Genomic DNA, 19,864 nt, shown 5'->3' on the forward strand with positions numbered 1-19,864 from the left:
GGGATATTAGGTTTGGGATAATCTTGGAGAATATTTTAACTGAATAAGGTTTTCACAGATGAGAGTAGAAAATTCTGGAATACATGAGCCAGGCAAAGAGCCAGGAGGAAGCATAACAGATGTAGGAATAGAGAGAGGATCTGTGTTCCTCTCTATCTTTGTGTTATCTATTAGATTTCTCACGTACATTCTTCATTTATACACATCCACTCAACTGATGCTATTTAGTTTTTTTGTGATCAAGATCTTTCTGTCTCTTCCCTGGTAAATGTACAGTTATCACTTACTTAAGGGAAACCACCTAGCACTTTGCCACCCACATTTTATCCACCAACATGTTAAGCCATCATCACCTGGGAGCATGTTAATACTACAAAACAGTGGACCCTGTTCCAAATTTCCTGAATTAAAATCTGCATTTTGCCAAGATTCATGTGCACATTAAAACTTGAGAAATGCTGGTATGGCATATATCACTATCAGAAAACAGCCTAAATCCTAGATAAAGGAGGCAATTGCCAATTTGGTTTAACAACTAAGGGACTGACAGGTCCTCTACCAACAAAAAGTTCTGCCATTATCCTTCACTAAATACACTGTGATTAGACACTCTTTAAGGGAATGGTGGATGGTCTGGGAAGACTATATCCTATAGTCAACGCTTGAGAAAAAAATCTTTTTACCAGATTTAGCTATAACAAGTACATGTGTCATACAGTGCAGAAAAAAATTAAATATGGTTATTTGGATAAGTTCCGAGGTAATTAATATATAGACTCATGAAATGCAGAAATGGAGGGAGCTGGGTGCTCAGGCAGATGAAATGGGGCACTAGAAGAGCAGGGAACGTTGGTTGGGGAGGTGACTAGTCACCATCTATTTCACAATTTTTGTCTGTGTCATATTACAGCTTGGCTTCCTCCTTGCTTGTTCTTTGCTGCTAGAATTGAAATTTTCATTGTTACCTGCTGAATCATGTTTGTAAATTGCATTAACTGTAAATTCAAAAGGAGAAAAAGATCCAGTGATTGTTACTGGAATGGGGTGAGGTGAAGAGGCAAAGAAGAAGAGGTGGTTAAAACCAAATACCGTATTTTGTGAAATGGTAATACTCTATTTTCCATCAATTGCGTTTTTCATCTGAGTTTTAATTAACTGTTGGCTTGAGTCACCCTGAAACCTTTATAGTTTTGTGAAGGAGGGACAGGCCTGTTGATTTAAAGTACATTATTTCTGGTTCTTAGAAATGAAGTTTGGTTTTCAGAGGGCAGGATGGTTTTTAGGTTTCTTAAGGTCATGACTGACCGAGATAGGAGTGAGGAAAGAGGAAACAAATGGGCAGAGATTTGTGTAAGTAAGTAATAAATAATTCAAAGTTCTTGTTAAAGATGTGTAAAGTTAAGAGTAATGTGAATGAACAAAATGGAATGTGTTATCTACATCCCTAGGTGCTTCAAAAAGTCAAAGGAAGAATCTCCATGATAGTGGTTGCTAGGCTAAATTTTCAGAGGTTTCATGGAACCCAACATTTCTTCATTCTACTTTGCCTCCCACATAGAATGACAGACTGCAAGATTTCTTAAGTCAACAGGAGCAATGCCTCTAGACAAGTCTGTCACAAAATGTGTGACAGAAACATTATAAGACAGGTGCGTATTAGTCTTGTTGTATTATCTTCTGTGTTTGTAATCCTCTGATATTATTTTCTTCTTTTTGTTTACTTTATCAACTGAAGTTATAACCAGTCATTTTAAAATCAGCAGGTGATGACTGCTAGATGTAGGAACTCACTATCGTAGTTGGGCAGTAGTGGTGGGGTGGGGATGCTTGAGCAAGGGGATCATTTTCAGAGCCTCCCATCTTTACTGAGTGACCCTAACTTAGGGCACACAGTGATTAATTGTTTTAATATAAGTAACTCAGTTCTGGTATTGAGGCTTGCAGAAGCATAGGTGCGCTCATGAGATAAAATCATTTTCTACAGGAACACTTTCCCTTCTTTGTACAGTATGTTCTCAAATTCATTAGATGTTTCTAGTCACACAGTGCTTTTTACATTTTGCATTACAGAGATATCAGATGATGACTTAAGTAGTAGTACCTCACAATTGTAGATGAGTCAACTGACTTGCCAAAATGACCACATGACTCATGTTTTAGTGAAATACAAAGTGTGTATTTCACAGTGAAAGTATTCATATTGAGATAAAAATTATTTTAAAAAGTAGTGAAATATAATGTTTTATTTTGAGGTGGTATTCTCAAAAGACAGTTTTATACAGATTAAGTTAATGATTTTTCAATATTGACTAAAGTATAAAACTAATGACATGGGGAGGAATTAGAAGCTAGTAGATGGCATACATAATCTATAATTCTATGATGCAAATGTTGCTGAATATATTAAGCTACAGAATGTGGTGTCTTATTCAGCATCCCATACAGTTCACCTGCAGGAAAAGTGTTCTATAGTGTTTTCATGCAAATGTTGAAAACCATTAAGAAATCAGTCAATCAAAAAATATTTACTGGGTATCTTCTGTGGTCAAGACACCATGCTAGATACTTTAGAAAATTCAAGTGTAAAGTTTCTTTTCTCAGGAAATTTTAACATTGTTTTTCCCTAAATTTCTGAGATCATGTGAAATATGTTCTGGGAAATTTTCTCCCAAGAACTCCTAGGATTAGAAGTTAACTTTCTAGGTAATTTGAGAATTTTATTCCTCTAGGTAAGCAATGTCCAGATAATAGACCAAAATGCCTTTAGTAAAAGCAAAAATAAAATAAAATAAAATAATAAAAAACTCAGATGTATTCTAAGCAAGGCAATATAGAAATACCTACTTTACAAAATAATTTACACTATTTAATTAAGACACCAAGAAACTGTGCCTGTGAATAATCCTACAAGGACATGAAGAATAAGCATTTTAGTGGTAGCATATGTTGGTGGAATCACTTATACTGAACTAGTAAAGAAAACTAAACGTTTAGTGTTTTTTATCTGCATAAGACAGTGTTTCTTGAAATGTCCTCTATAGATCCTGCAGATTACAAATTGGCAATAGGCTATGGCAAATCCTACTCTATTTTTCTGGATACATAATCCCAGAGTGACAGTTTATTCAGTTCTTCATTCTCTACTTTTCTAAGCCTTTCCCCTAGGCTTCTGGTTCTGGTAACTAACCTGTCTTCCCTTCTCCTGGAATTGGTTTCTCTAACTGAGCTGTCTACCTGATAGAGATCATGAGAAAATTAAAATTATAAGTAAGTGTCAGTGTCTACCATTTCCTAAATATATCCTACAGTTAAGGTTTGGCTGAATCAAGGAAAAATTAGAGTAGAATTGAGATGCAAAAAGTGGGGAAGTGACATTCTGTCTTAAGATATGAAAATGGCATAGCAGGAAAAGGAGAAATTGAGGGGGAAAATGGAGTCAGAGAACAGTGATTAATTGGCAAGTGATACAGTAGGAAACAATATGAAAATGGAAAGAGGAACATATAATGGAGGAACATAAAGAAGAGATTAATGATGGTTAAAGCTAACTTTCTTAGTATGTGAGAAGTGATACAGAAAAAGATAAGAAGAAAAATTAGAAAGCTAAATATAGAATGGTTGAGGGAGAAAGAAAAGAAGGAAGGTAAGAAAGTAAATGATAAAAGTAAAGAGAGAGACACTGGAATAAAAGAATGCCAAAAATATTAACTAGGAAAAAACCTGACAAAAACCAACACACACAAAAGAAACGTAGAGTGCATCAGGACTAAACTGATATTTAGATCTCCGTATATAAAATGAAAAGTTCATCTGCCTTTCAGACATGCAAAACCAAACTATTTTGCGAGTAGGGAACTTTGAGAGAAAGAGAGAATCATCAAGAAAAAAAGGAAACAAACCTAGAGGAGTAGTTTCCAAGTTTCGGGGCAGGGGTGGTCATGGCCTTCATGCTTTTCCTTATGTCTGCACTTAATATGTGAAAGTGCTGGATCCAGCTACCCCCAAAGGTCCAATCTCATTCACTTCACCTGAGCCATTATTCCTATTGATGGGGGAAAACTTAAGGGTCACAAAGAAGGTCAAATAATTAAGTCTTGGATGGGGCTGAAGTTTGTGAACCACTGGTGTAGAAGATTAGTTATTTTCCTTCCCCAAGAACGTTTGATTGAAATAATCCCTAGGCCTGAAGTAGTAAGCAGTCTTGTATATGGTCCTGTGGATTGGTCCCTCTTTGAAAGGATTCAAATGGAGTGTGTTCATCTGCATTAAGTTGGTCTACATTTATATTCTTAAATGGTTCCTCAGTAGCTAACCCAACCAATGTATTAGGATTTTCAGTAGGTATAGTTAGATCCCCATCAAATTGGCCTTGCCTTCCATTACTAGACGGAGTTCCAGGGCTGGCAGAGTGAAGTTTTGCTAATTTGGAGCCAAAGCAGGGTAAGCGAATGATGCTAGGTGGTCTTTGTTGCTGTCTCTCATCCTCATTTTCTTGGACTTCATTTTGTATGCTTTCAGGCTTGGGGCCTTCGTCAGGTGTCCCAATAACAAGCTGCTCAGGAGTAAGGTCAACTGTTCTTTCATTCAGCTGGTTGCTTTCAAAAATTTGTTCCAGAATATTGTTCCCATCTCTAAGATCATTCTTGAGACAAGGTGTATTTTTTGATTGAGGAGAGCTAGCTTCAGGAGAGGACATCATTCCCATTTGGCCCAGTTGATTCTTTACAGAACATGGTGTGTTCTTCCTCAGAGTGGACACATCATCTCTAAAAGGACTTGAGTTTTGGCTTTCCCCAGGCAGATTCTTCTCTGAGCTGTTTCTTTCGACAGGGAGAATGCTTGTTGGGGTGACAATAGGCCTTGTATGCTTGGTATGAGTACTTTCTGTGTACACAGGGTTGGTGTCTTGGTTCTCCCCTGGTGCAAGACCATAAGATGGAGTGTAATCTTGAAGAGCCAGTGGATTGTCCTTGTGTCCCATGGAGCCACCAGCACAGCAGGAACCTCTTTGGTTGTGGTGAAATAAATGTGCTTCTTTTTGTCCTGATGGGTAACTTTGAGGAATGAAGTCTGGGAAAGCCAAATGTTCTTTCTCTGGTGAATTTAAACTAGTAATTTGCATGTCATAGTTCAAATTCTCACCTTCATGCCATGTTGGATTTTTCTGAAGCCCAGCTGGGGAGTTACTGGAATAGGGATGGTTCTCTCTCTGATCTGGTAGACTAGCTTTGTATGAATTTGTTGCCTGATCCCAGAAATTTCTGTTAAAATATGACTCTCTTTCTTTCTGTCCTTGGGTTTGAATCCTCTGGTCCCAGGAGTTCCATGAAGGAAAGAGAGTGCTTTCTTCTTCTCCGATAGCATTATTACCATAATAGCCCCTGTTTTCCACAGGTGGTGATATAGTGGGACCTGGATTATATGAAAAAGTCTCATCTGCGCTCCAGGGATAAAATTCACTATAAGGAAATTCTTCCCTGGGTTTTGCTGGATTATCTAAGGAATAAGGAAGATACTCCTTTGGTTGATTTGAAGGATATTGCTCTCCTTCATAGAGCCTAACTGTTGGGTTTCCTTTAACGCTCAACTCTTCCTCACCCCATTTACTTCGTCCTGGAAAAGATTCATCTCCAGTTGGATCAATTGGGTCCTCTTCATTATAACGAACTGTCTCTTTCTGGACTGGAGTATTCATAGAGTACCGTGGATTTTCTGGTTGCCTTATAGTGTTGGGAGAATCAATTCTCTCATCCCAGGTATTGCTTCTAATGTATGGCAAATTTCCCCTGGGATAATAGGGGTTATATTCACGGTAGAAAACACTTCCTCTAGAGCCTTGGGAAGGATGCATCAAATGTTCTTCCTGCCTCCCAGGACTTTCCTTAAAGTGTGGAGGGATTTCTTTGTTGTTCCAAGTATTTCTTATAGTAGGAAAATGTTCTCTTGTAGTAGAGGGGATTTCCTCAGGGTATACAGGCTGTTGTGTACTGTGCTTTAATTCAGGCTGATGAGTTTCTGATTCATATGGAATTCTTCTTGGCTCTAAAGCAATACCTTTGGGCAAATTCTGACTTTGGGTTTGTACATCAGAACTTGGTGCTCTTCTGGAGTCTCCTCTTGGATAATAAGAATTTTCACGTTGATCAATAGAATTAAAATTTGGACTTAGCATATTGTCCTCAGGGCGAGGTAATTTATAATTTGGTTTATTAATTCCATGATGTTGAGAGGTTTTCCAAGCACCAGCTGTATCCTTTGTAGGACTGACTATTCTATCTTTTTGACCTAATGATTTTTCCTTTGGATTTTGGATTTTTTCGTTGCGACTAACAGTAGCCTGTTTTGGGCCTAATGGGACACCACTGGTTCCCATTAGGTGTTTATTTGGCGCCTGAGGCTTTCTTCTGAAATTTGCTGGATTTCCTGCATAATTGGGGTAATTGACTCTAGAAGTGGGAGGGTAAGCTTTGCGATAAGTTGGATGTCCTGGACGAGCTGCTTGTTTGCCTTCCCAAGCAAAGGAATTCCACCGAGGACCCCTTTGAACTTGTTGATTTCGGTAAAGAGGCCCATATTGTCTCTGTCCCATGGCAGTACCAGTGGATTGCCACTGTCTTCCTGTAGGAGAATTTCGGATGTTAGGATTTGGATACATTTCATAAATATTTGGCTGACTTGGTCTCCATGGGATTTGACTTCTGGGCACTCCCTGGCCTGAAACATTAACTGAAGGGGGAGGAAGGACACCATTTTGAGCTGTAGGGTTGCTCCCAGGGTTGGATCCAGGGGCATTATTTCCTGGTGGGTGGGTGTCATTTCCACCTTGACTTCTTCCAGGATTTAGTTGGGTAGAATTAGTCTCAGTAACTGTTGAATTAGCTGAGGGTTCTGTGGGCGGGCTCTCAGTTTTAGGAGGATCTTTTTCTTTGGGTTTTTCAATATCGTCAAACATCTCTTCTGAATAATAAGGAGGGTGACCCCCAAAGCCATGATATCCAAAATATCCAAAATAAGGATTCTGTAGGAAAGGAAATGAAAATCAGTAATTATTGCTTCCCATTATGGTGTTGCTTGGAATTTCATAATGTAATAGGGAAATCTTATCAGCCACATGCTTCTTTTAACTTAATTGACTGTGCTTTATTTCTTGAAATTTGATTCTTCTTTTATTTCCATGACCTGTCTGCCCATTTTTGGTTTTCTCTTCTGGTATTCTTTCTGGCCTAGATTTTCAATCTGAAGAATTTTAAATTTTTATATTTTTATTCCATCCTTTATGCTCCTCATTTTGCTGTTCTTGTTTTACACACATACCTTGAGCAGTTTGCATTGCTAATACTTTCAGTAGGAGTCCATGCTGATAACCCTCAAAGGCATAACTGTCCCACAATAGTTTCTCTTGAAGGTGAGACAGCAAGGCTGCTTCACTAAAGATCAGATGAGTACTTCTAAGTGAATACACCCAGAACTGGGCTTATCTCCTCTAAAACCCCTTCTTCAAAATTCTATATTTAAGAAGCAATATCAACTCTGTTCCCCAGTTTTCTGCTCTCACCCTTATTTCCCCAGACAGTTAATTACCAAGTCCTAGAAAATCTAAACTTTCATCCTGTCTCAACTTTATCCCCAGTACTACTGAACTGTTGTAATGGTTTTCTTAATGCCTACAGCTGTATGTAACCTTACTTTCCTCTATCTAATCTTGCCTCTCAGTTGCCATCAGAGTAGTGAAGGCTAGGGACGGGCATGTGAAAATCTTGCCACTTTCCTCTTTTAATATAAATGTATTTAAAGTTCCCTATACTTTATAGGATAAACTATAAATCCTTCAGCATAACATAGAAAGCAGTACAGCTTGGTGCTAAAAAATGTAACATGGAGATAACCAAAAATAATATCAACTTTGTAGGTTGTTATGAAGGTCAAATGAGACAACATATATAAAGTTCTGTGCCTGGAGCTTGGGAATTAATAGTGTTATTAATAATAATAATAATAAATAATTTTTTATGATCATCTGAGCTATAAACATTACATTCAGCTTCAGTTCCTCCTCCTTTTACTTAAGGTAGTTATAAATCACAGTTACTATTAGTTTTGTAGGAACTCAATTCATTTTATGTTTCAGTGACTTTGCATTTGGCTTCTTCATATCCAGCCTTGTCCCACCTACACATTTATCCTTTTTTGACACACTTGACTCATCCTTCAGGACTCAACTTGACTGCTACCTCTCTGTCCTGACATCTACGGGCAGAATTAGGCTCTACTCCCAGGTGTCCACAGCAATACCAACTTCTGTCATAATAATCATCCCACTGAATTTCAGTCATTTTCCTAGGATTCTCCCACTTGATTTTCCCTTGTGACGTTTTTGAGTGAAAATATACTTTTCATCTTAATTTTCCGGTACGTACCACAGTGGGAAGTGCTTAATAAATTTTCATTTAATGATTTATCATCATAAGCTTCATCAGTTTCTAGACATTTGTGATGCATTTAGGTAGTGTAATTTTTCTTTCAAAATAAATGCAATTTCAAGAAAAAGTTTTTTATCCCCATTTGTGGATAGAGATGATGAAACAGATGGGTGAAATCCTCATCATTTAGGCAATGGTGGCAGTGGCCCCAACTGGTAGAATATGGGCTTAATGCCTATGCTAATTGCCTGAATTATTCTGTTTCATTTTCTCATGTTATGTTTGTGAAAATTTGAAGTACCGATTTTTAGGTTAGATTGTATATAATTATCTGAATCATTTTTATTTGGGGTTATTATAATATTTAAAGTACTTTAAAATTTTTTTAGTTGTCAATGGATTTTCATTTTATTTATTTATATGAGGTTCTGAGAATCGAATCTAGTACCTCACACATGCTAGGCAAGCACTCTACCACTGAGCTACAACCCCAGCCCCAATACTGAAAGCACTTTATATCATTACTGACTTAGTAATCTTTGCTATCATTAGTTTAAGGACACTGTTTTCCCCTCCCCTCACCAAACTATTCTGCATTTCATTAAGCACATATCATATATTTAGGAAAAAGAGGAAGTAAGATCTAGGAGTGGGGTCTTATGTCATGACTGCTAAAATGACTCCTTTGATGACATGGTGCTGGAATATTTTAAGAGTACCCTGTGATAGAGTGTAATATAGTAGAAAACCATTGGATAGGATATCAAAAGGTTTAGATTCTGGGTCCAATTCATCCACTAACTTAGTAGGCAAAATTAAATCCTTATTTATCTTCTCCGGGTTTCAGTTTATTTATACAGTGAGGGATCTAAACGATCGTTAAAATCCATTCCAAAAATAACATTGTAATATGCTCTTAACTTTCTTCTCTGTTTATCACTGTCTGAGTCCAGCATCAACCTTGATAAAAGCTTATTAGCTTTCTTACCAAGTGTGTGAGGGAAATCTTTCAATAAGTGTAGAGGAGAAATGATGTATCACATTTTATTTAGGTCACTGACTAGATTTGTTTCACTTTTTTTTTTTTTTTTAATTTTTGGGAACTTGAGCTATAGAAAGTTCCTATGTTGGATTCGAACTTTCTTACTAGATGTAGATAAAGAAATAGAAGCTAATAGACTGTAATTTCTAACAGGCAATGTAACTTTTCTTGTACTTACTCCTCCTTCTTCATTGCTGAGTGGTGGACGTCCATAACCTGGTGGTGGTACCCTCTGAAAGGTGAAAACGCAGGGAACACAAGAGAAAACCCCTTTTATGCTGCCATTTGTTTGTAAGACTGAAGGTATGTTAAATTAGCTCCAGTCAGTATTGGACATTAGTACTGTGAACTTTTAGCTTCTGAGCCATTGGTTCTCACTAACTATTAAAGAGTTATCCAACTCAAAATACTTTTATGGCCACATCTGTTAGCCATCACTCCATCCTATTTCCTTCAGCATTCATAACCTCCACCCCCTCATCACACGCTGCCACGTGCTACATGCCACACACTGGGGGAGGGAGAGAAGAAAAGAGAAAGGGCGGGAGGAGGGAGGGAGGGAAGGAGAGGAATTGAGAGAAAATGAGAGATATTGAGATTGAGATTTGATTGATATTAGGATCCAAACCCAAACATCCATATTAGGACATCCAGTAATAGAGATTGAATAATGTTGTTATTTTTAGATATGTGCTTCATATTTAGGGTTAATTTTCTTAATCAGATTTGGAGGATGAATTTCTGTTCAGGGATTTGAGAAGTGGGAGGATTTAGAAAAGCAGTTGGTTCCTATAGACTTTCTTTTTTTTGAGACAGGGTCTTGTTAAGTTACTCAGGCTGGCCTCGAAGTTGTGATGCTCCTGGCTTAGCCTCTCAAGTAACAGGGACTACAAGCATATGCAACGTGCAGGCTAGACCTTCAAGAAGTTCTGTGTAGAGGAGATTAATAGTTACTTTGGCATGAGAATTACGCAGTTTTAAAAATCTTTACCTGGAACTCCTTTAATTTCCTTAGTTTACTATGGCCAGTGAAAGGAAATCATTTTTTTATGGGAAAAAAAAAAAAAAAAGGAACTCTACAGGGTGTGGTGGCATGTCTGTAATCCTAGCAATTTAGGAGGTAGGAGGACCCCAAATTGAAGGCCATCCTGGACAATTTAGGGAGACCATGTCACAAAATAAAAGAATAAAAAAGGGTTGGGGAAGGCTGTGGCTGTGGCTCATTGGTAGAGTGCTTGCCTAGCATGTGTGAGGCACTGGGTTCAATCCTCAGCTTCACATAAAAATAAATAAATGAAATAAAGGTATTGTGTCCATCTACAACTAAAAAAATAAAATAAAAGAAGGGCTGGGGATGTAGCTTAGTGGTAGAGAACCTTTGGGTTCAATCGCAGTGCTGCCAAAAACAAAATAAGAAATAGAACAAAATAACGAAAGAAAGAAACTCATACTTCTTGAAATGAATTGTTCTGATTGATAAACTCTTTCCATTGTAGTTGTGGACAAGAAAAACCCATGGGATAGCTGAATGAACAATCTTGATGTTTTTTTAGTTTTAAAGACATTTAGCCTTTACTATTAATTTAGTTCGAATAGTTTATTTTGCCATCCATATGTTTTAAAAATATTTTTTAGTTGTAGATGGACATAATATCTTTATAACTTTAATAATTCTTTGAGCATTCTTATAAATATCATTTGGAAGATTCTGTATTATGATATATCTGTGACTAGAAACAGTAAGATATGGAAAAATTTTTATTTATTTATTAAAAAATTTTTTTTTTAGTTGAGCTACAACCCAGTCCCAAGATCTTAGTTTAATCATAGCTTACCCTATGTTTTTAAAACTCCATTTAGTCTGAATTTTTCCTTACATTAAATGAAGACAATCATTGTGTTTTCTAATTTCTTAGGGAAGTTGGGGCATAACTGTTTGGTGATTTAGGCAGTGTTCATGCCACTAATTAGTCTGAGCAAAAATTCATTCAAAAAATTATCATTTTCCTGCATGATTACAGATGGGATAATTTTAGTTTTATATTCTGTTGATTGGTGTGTGGCATTGGATTAGAACATTTGAACTTGTGTTAATTTAAGATATAAAATGATAATATTAATTTTTATTTCTAATGTAAAGATAAAACATTTTTACCTGTGGAATTGGCCATGGTGGTTGGCCATAGGGAAATAGTCCATTGCCGAATGGTGGGAATGCCTTGAGAGAAAGAAAGAATCAGAGTTATGTGGAAGTGAGAAGAATAAGTGAAAAATGAATTCTCTTATTTGAATCTTGGGGGACATTTATTTCCTTTTGCATTAAACTGTGTTTTTGTTTTAGGGCAGAGATAATATTATTAAACCTTTGTGTTTCAAGTACTGTGCTGAACATTATATATTGTTAAATTCATATAATGCTCAGATAACCATGGAAGATAGGTACTTTTATTATTTCCATTTTACTTAAGAATCTGAAATTCATAGAAGTTAAGTCACTTTCCCAGAATCTCATGGTAGGGGAATGGTTGAAACCAGGATTCAAATCCAGGAGTGTCTTTTTATTCAATTTTGTATTCCATACATCTATAATTGTATGTGATAATAAATGACCAAAAGCCATTGGATGAGATCTTGAGAAACCCATTTGCACATCTTCTTGCCTTATTTTGGCACTGAAGTACTGGAAGCAGTGTTTATATCAGAACAGAATTTTAGGTCATCTAAGTGTGGATCTGGAAAGGACTTAGAGACCATAGAGTTTATTCTTAGGAAATAGTTGTCTAGAAAGGTGAAATGACTTTCTCATGATCATACAACCAATAAAACCTGGGAGTAGAACTTAACCCTTGTTTTTTGACTCTTCCTTTAGTGGTCATTTTTGTTATACCAGGTTGACTGCATTTAAAAAGGATCTTCTTTAAGTCAATGTATTTGAATAATTTTGAACCAAACAAGGTTGGAGTTGACTCTTTAGACCATTTTGGATAAATGTCAGAACAAAATATTGTATTACACAAAATAGAACCCTATTAAGTTTCAGAGGAAGTGTGTATTCAGGGATAATATGGACCTCCAAATCCCTTTTATGGCTTTTTATGACTTGAATTTGGGATTTTTTTTCTGGGTGAGACTTACCTGAGGAGGTTGGGTTTCTTCTTTGCCTTGAGTTGTGGCTTGTGGTGGCTGCTTTAAAGGTTGTTTTTGTGGTGGCTTTTTTGGCTGAGTTTGGTTGGGTTTCTGTGTCTCTTGGGTTTGATCAGTCTTGCTCTGGTGTTTGGGTGCTGGGGGATTCTGCCATGCATTGGGTGGTGGCTGAGGCCACATGGGCATCTGGTACTGTGGGAATGGCTGAGGGATTTGCATACCATTTCCATAAAAGCCCATATGTGCCATCTGAAAAAGTAGCAAAAACAGTGAAATTGCATTAGGGTTGATATTTAGACTCTTCTTACCCACTGATATCAGTCTCCAAAACTCAACCTAGGAGCTTAAAAATTGTATGGAAATTGACTCAACAATGGAAACTTCAGAATCTTTAGCAGGAACTTTTTTACAAAATTGTGTTACCAAAATGAACTTCAGTTTCTATTAAAGCAAACTAACCAAAAGGCAGAATTCAATGAGAAGTTTATTTCAGAATTTGATAATTTTCTAACTTTGAAATCCTGACTCAGGTAAGAGGTGTAGAAGTTAGGTTCCAGGGAGTTTGATGTCCAACTCAAAACCCATGTGACTTGTGATAAGGCTGGATAAAAAGAAGAAAGAGCAAAAAGAAGATAAAGTAAGTGAGACTATAAAGCAAAATAGAAAAACAAACAAAAATAAAAACACAAAGACAAAACAAAAATAGAAAGAAAACAAAAAAGAGAAAGAATTAAAAGTCTGTGTAAACACCCTTATATGGAGCACATATTTCTTGATTACAGAGGGGTTCTCATTAATTCTGCCTTTATCAGAATTTCACAGTTACCAGGTTGAACAGGGAAGCAAAAGTAGTTATAATTGAGAATTCTTATTTATGAATTGATATCAATCTTACAATATCAATCCCCATTCAAAGATTTCCTCCCTGATTTAATGCCAGTTGCTGTCTCCAGTCTTCATTAATTAGTCTCTTACTATCTGCTGGATGATTACCTATGATACAGTGCAAAGATTATGAGAATTGATGGAAGGCAAAATTGTAAATCTGTGTTGAGATGCAGGATTTTATGACAATTAAGTTGAAAACTTCAACTCACAGGCAAGGGCACTAAAAAGAATGAGAATGTGAAAGAGTTGGACCAATGAGAAATTGAGGGAGAGTATATTGAAAATGATGATGATTTTAGGCAAGGGGCTTCAGGAAAGAATGATTTGAATGAAAAGGATTTAGAGAAAATTGATGAAGTTCATGTTCGCCCTCCCATCAATGCCCATCATCATTTTACCCCACAGGTCAAAAGTAACACATTAGACTGTTGCAAGTTTGTTGGAGAAATTACACCAAAAGAAATGACTGATACTTGATTCATGTACTAGTTTTTTCTTAAGAATTAACACATAGTGAGAAGAGTAACCCACATTTATTACAATAAAATAAAAAAAAACTCTTTCACAATTTTAGTGTCATCTTTCAAGACAATCCAAATAAAATTTACTACCCCCAAAATATTTATTATGTTATTTTCTACTATGCTATTTTTGTTGTTATTGTGAACATACAATCTGTGAGCCAATATTTTTGATATGAAGAGCATTTGTAATTATGAGACGATTTTGAGTTATGGGAAAGAATAATAGTATTGAAAAAGGAGGAAAATTTAGCAAGAGGGGACAAGCGAAATGATTTTCCCCTTTGAAACTTTTATAGTGATTATACTGTAATTAAAACGTGTGTAGCTATTAATTTCTCTATTGGCTAAGTCTAACCTTGTAGTTATCTGGATTTAAACAAGAAATCCTCAGATATGCTATAAAGAAGAACTTACGTGTGGGGAGTTCATAAAGTTGAACTGACCAAAACGCATCATCTGCAATGAAAGGAATCCATTAATGTGGAAAACGTTTTATTTAGTCAATTCACAATTCATAAGCAAGTTGAATTTCTGATTTTAAGTAACAGTAATTATAATGTCTTTTACTAGTTATACACAGACATAAAATAAGTATATATAAAAACTTCTAGGGCATTTTAAGTTAGAATTTTTAGAAGAATCAATATAGAATGATAGATTATAAACCTCTGGCCTACTTTGATGTTTTAAAATGTTCTGTTCTATTCATTTGGTGTTCAGAATTTGAGAACAAGGCAATTCTATGATAAGATAATTCTTTCTGATGTGTATTGAATTTGGTTAGTGATCCCTGGTATGAATTATGTAAAATATATTTATGTACTTAAGCATCTACCTTCTAACAACCTTTGGTACAAGTGGCTACTTTTGTTAGCTAACAAAGTTATCCAAAAAGCTAACAACTAAATTTTAACATAAATCAACTTTTACCTTAAAAAGGAATATTGAAGCACATGGGTAGGATCATGCTGGGCGGAATTACTTTGACTTGATTTGAGAGTTTAAGACATGCAACGCTTCCTACCTTTGCCTTTTTCACAAGAAATTTAGTATATTTTATAAATATCATAGATTTTGCTAGTATTCTAAATTTTTTGAACTTAGAGGATAGGGCCTTGGAAAACTTTTCCCCTGATACTGAGCATACATACCTCTTCACTTTTACTGCTAAATCCAGGCATTCGGGGCATATGCATCTGGAACTGAGAGAATATCAGTGACAAATGCAGAACCTCAGTTGAAATAAGCCCAACAGCTATTCCCAAGCTATGCAACAATAGTACATAAAGACAAGGCCCGATATTTAAAAAATACTCACTGGCATAGCAGTAGAATGTCCAAGCAGACCTAGAAAGACCAGGAGAATCTTCATTCTTCCACTTGGTACCTAGAATATAAAATTGAGTATTATTTTTGGACTGTGAAATAATTGTGCTTAAGACACTCTGTGGTTTTGTAAGTGCCAGTTCACTTATCTGTCAAGGAGAGTACAGAAATACAAGGGGTCTCTGTTCTTTTCTTATGTTAAGAAACTAGGATTACCTGGTACTGTTCTAAACTGTTGAAAGTATCAGAGTTAAAAGGAAAGACATTGGGGCTGGGGATATAGCTCAGTTGGTAAAGTGCTTGCGTTGCAAGCACAAGGCCCAGGGTTCAAATCCCCAGCACTGCAAAAAAGGAAAGATAAAGGAGAGAGTGAGAGTGTGAGAGCGAGAAAAGAAAGAAAGGATGATGATGTTTGGAACATGGTTCTTAACACTAAGATGTGGAAATTAGAAATTAAGTTACCTGAAAGGTAGGAATACTTATGGTTTTGAATTTCTAGTTCTCAATTGGATTAGAAAGCCATAGTAATATCCAACTACATTCACTTTAAGGAATAATCTCAATCTCAATGAGTGTATGCTCCAAAATTAGGACTTTGTGCTATCAAGATGTTATAAACAACATTCCATTATATAGAAGTTAATTAACATTCTAGTTAAACTGGAATATTCCAAAATCCTATTTTTTCCTTCTTTCCTCTATTATTCCTTTTACTATTTTAAAAACTAATAATAAATAACATCACTTATTATAATAAATCATTTCTGCTCAAGGACTGGTCAGGAAAATAGGAAGAAATAGGCAGAAAAGTAAACTTATCTTTTCTAGATATGTAACAGCTGTGACATGTGTTTGGTATGGGTTACAGCACCACCAAGAAGATAAAGTGAATGCTAGTGGGTGCTTTCTAAATGTTTCTAAGACTATAGAAGATTTTGGGGAACCTTTGAATGTTTAATTTCTCTCACTTAATCGTCTATTTCATCTCTGTAGTTAAACTGTCACAGTGATTCTTGATAATTCTGTACACTCATGAAGGAGAAGTGGACTTTTATTTTACTAATATAAAATACCACTTACTTTCTCTTTTGTAAAATTGGTGTATTATGTTAGATGACTCTTATTCCCTTTACCTCTTGAAAGTGCATGATTGGATAAAAGTCTATGATATTTTTTGAATTGAAAATGATACTCAGTGATTTATTTCTAAGAAATACAATGACTGTGTAAGTTCTTCCACTTCATCTGTGAATACAGATGTGCTTTGGTTCTTCTGACATACTTAAATAGTGTTTTGTACTCTCAAGTATACTTCTGATAATGTCTAGTGTCATAGAATAGACATTAGGAAAAATAAGTGAAAATACTCACCAAGTTATGTAACTTAGGAAAAGAGGCTCCATCCCTGCACTGAAGCAGCAACATTTTTTCACCAAAATTTTCATAAGCCTTTGGAAAAATTAAAGATTAAGTATGAGAAGAAACTCAAATATAGAAACGGAATAAATACATGAAACAAATAGCAAAGCTTCACCTCTAAGGGAGCACATGTCATGTTAACCATTTTATCCTGTCAGACCCTTAGTAGAGGGTTCTCAAAATCAAACTTAATCTTCTGTTGTTTTCAGTTTAAGATGAGAGCTAAATCAGAGAGAAAATGACACAGGCATGTATTTTTGAGATACTTCTAGTGCATTGTTGATAAAGCTTGACTTCCTTATGGGGAAATGTATGAAAGCACAATATTAAAGGAGTTCTAAGTAGTTTGGAAGAAAATCTATAAGAAAAACAAACATACCAAATAAACCAAAGATTTAAATTTCTATCAGAAGATTAGTCTACAAACAGATTATACAACCAACATAAAAGAATACAATAAGGAAATCAGTCAACATCTATGAATTTAGTTCATTATTTGGCACACTATAAATTTATGTTGACGATATCTAATACTCACCCAATGCCGGTTGGAAACTGCAATATATAAAAAAATAAACTTCTACTTGAACTTTGTTAGCCTGTCTTTGAAATATATTCTTAATGATCTATAGTGGAAATGACCATAAATTGCTGAAGCCAGGGAGAGTTGAGCATGACACATTTATTTTTAAATAACAAAATAAAAATTCTTCATGAATATGTCATGTTCACTACCAAAAAGGCTTAAAATAAAAGATTCCTCCTTGTCAGAAAGCATTGCATAGCAAGATCACATTTAAGCACTATTATAGACACGCATAACCAATCAGCTTTAAGGAAAACGGTTTTGCCATCACAAGAATTTAAGGTAACACACACACACACACACACACACACACATACACGCGCACACACACACACACACATGCATGTGTTATTATAGGAGCTGTCAAATCAAGTCTCTTATTATACATAATAACAGTTCAGGGAAATGAGCTTACAGCAGTAAGATTTAGAAGATGCTTTCCTTGTGAATTTGGGTTTTGAAGTATAGAAACTTCATTTATACAAATATATTTTGGGAACAAAGGTGAGTATTAACTATTTACTATTGTCATAAATCATTGGCAATCATCAGAAGGCAGAACAACATATTTAATATGTTTAAAATGTAATTAGGATGAACGACAATGTTATATCCATGACTGACTGAATTACTTGATTTGATTTGTATTATGTAAGACCATGAGGACCTAGTTTCTTTTTTAAAAACTTTTTTTAAATATTTTTTTTAGTTGTAAGATGGACACAATACCTTTATTTTATTTTTTATTTTTATGTGATGCTGAGGATTGAACCCAGTGCCTTACACGTGCTAGGCAAGCACCCTACCACTAAGTTACAACCCCAGACCCCTAGTTTCTTATTAAAATCAAATGTAGTTCAGTCATTGATTTAGAATTTTTTTAAAAAACTGGTTAAAATGAAAAGTGAACTCTCAGTTATTCATGACAGTACAACCCCATAAAAACAGGAGTAAAGAAATTCACTGAAGGTGTTATGCATTTTTTTCTGCACTATGACTTTTCATAATAAAGATTTCACTTCTAAATAAATCCAATTGTACTTTCCACTGACAAGAGCAAACTTTGCTATCTTTACTGAACTTTACTGTTTCCTTGTGGTTCCACGAGATAAAATGTTTGTCATGTTGATGTTTGCTTAATTTAATGCTGGCATTTTAAAATTAAGAATAATCGAATTTGATGCCAAAAGCTGGTTTCTACCTGGTATGGTTGTGTACATGAGTTCATCCAGTGGTTGTATACGGTGCTATTCTCCTAAGACATGAGAAGTGCCATGTCTATTATCCTGGGCCAAATAACATTACGTTTTTTTTTAGCATTCTTGATCCCCAAATTTAGTACCACAAAGAATAAAATTGTGCTAGAATAATCATCTTCAAGTCAGAAATATTTTTTAAGTTTGTATGTATTCAAAATATGCAAAGTGTATCTGCTTCAAATATCTGACTGCCTTTGTCTGATTTTGTAGAAATGAGTAGCAATTATAATACTATACATTGAGATGAATTTGCAAGTGTTCCCTAGGGGACAGTGTATTCTTAGAGGCGAATGGGACTTTTGGTGATAGATGACCCTACTATATGCCTGTACCATTCATGTAAACTGGATTTTTAATTTTGACTTTAGCATACATTAGGTTATTGGTAGTTGCTCCTAAACCTCACTGTTACCTGCTTTCTCTGTTTACCCTCATTTCCTTTGCCACAAGAGTTATTGATGGTCATGAAATAATTTGCATTTTTAAAATTCATGCTAATGAGTGAGTGAACTTTTTACTGTTGGATTGAATTGAGAAAGAAACCAAGCTCTTTTTTTCTTAAAAAACAAAAACAAAAACTAAAGAAGTGCTTAACTCTATGTTTTGAAACCAGTTCTTTAACCCTTTACTCCAACCATCACTTTTTATTTTATAAATTCTTTCTCTCTCCAAACAATTTAAAACCATTGGTGAACATATAACTTAACTTTAAAAATTGTAAAGTGTACTCTTTGCTATTTTTCATCTGTATTTCTTTTATCTATAAACAAGACTTCTCAATCTGGGATCTGTCAACCCAAGAAATTTTATAAAAGAATTTGTGTGTTAGAGTGTAAACATACTTTTTTACCCCTCCATGAAATAGAATACATATCCCCAAGGGTCTATGACCTTTCCACTTATTTTCCCTCCAACTGTTAGCATTCCCTTATTGATCTAGATTGTAAGCTACTAGGAACAGAGTAGTTTTTTGATTTTTTGCTTTTAGCTATGGGGGAAAGAGACTGGGTTTTGAGTTACCAGACTTGAGTTTAAACTTTTTAACAAATTATCCAACTGCCAAATTTCCTATTTAGTAAAATGGGGGTAATATTACCTGACCCATACTAAATAAATGAAATAATATATGTAAAATGCCTTGCATGTAGTTGATAAGTATCAGCATCTGATTGATCAATCTATGAAGGTAATTTTATGGTTCTCCATTATAACTTGTAATGATTACTAATGATTTATTAATGATTTAAAAGCAATAA

General features: G+C 35.3%; 1 protein-coding gene across 2 annotated transcripts; it reads right to left on the minus strand.

Moving 5' to 3' along the window:
• Positions 1-4,177: 4,177 nt before the first annotated feature.
• Positions 4,178-16,953, minus strand: Enam (enamelin). 2 transcript variants are annotated; one of them, XM_047567450.1, is made up of 9 exons: positions 16,924-16,953; positions 16,716-16,793; positions 15,337-15,405; positions 15,170-15,220; positions 14,433-14,474; positions 12,598-12,855; positions 11,618-11,680; positions 9,641-9,694; positions 4,178-7,018 (listed from the first exon to the last, which is right to left on the minus strand). In XM_047567450.1, exons 2-9 carry the CDS (start codon positions 16,767-16,769, stop codon positions 4,178-4,180), a joined length of 3,432 nt encoding a protein of 1,143 aa, XP_047423406.1. In that variant the 5' UTR covers positions 16,770-16,793; positions 16,924-16,953. The 2 variants fall into 2 exon arrangements, with proteins under 2 accessions (XP_047423406.1, XP_047423405.1); XM_047567449.1 differs by lacking the exon at positions 16,924-16,953 and having other exon boundaries at positions 15,170-15,214; positions 16,716-16,769.
• Between the last annotated feature and the right edge of the window lie 2,911 nt (positions 16,954-19,864).

The sequence above is a fragment of the Sciurus carolinensis genome, chromosome 10 (genome assembly GCF_902686445.1).
Source record: "Sciurus carolinensis chromosome 10, mSciCar1.2, whole genome shotgun sequence".
Taxonomy (NCBI): Eukaryota; Metazoa; Chordata; class Mammalia; order Rodentia; family Sciuridae; genus Sciurus; species Sciurus carolinensis.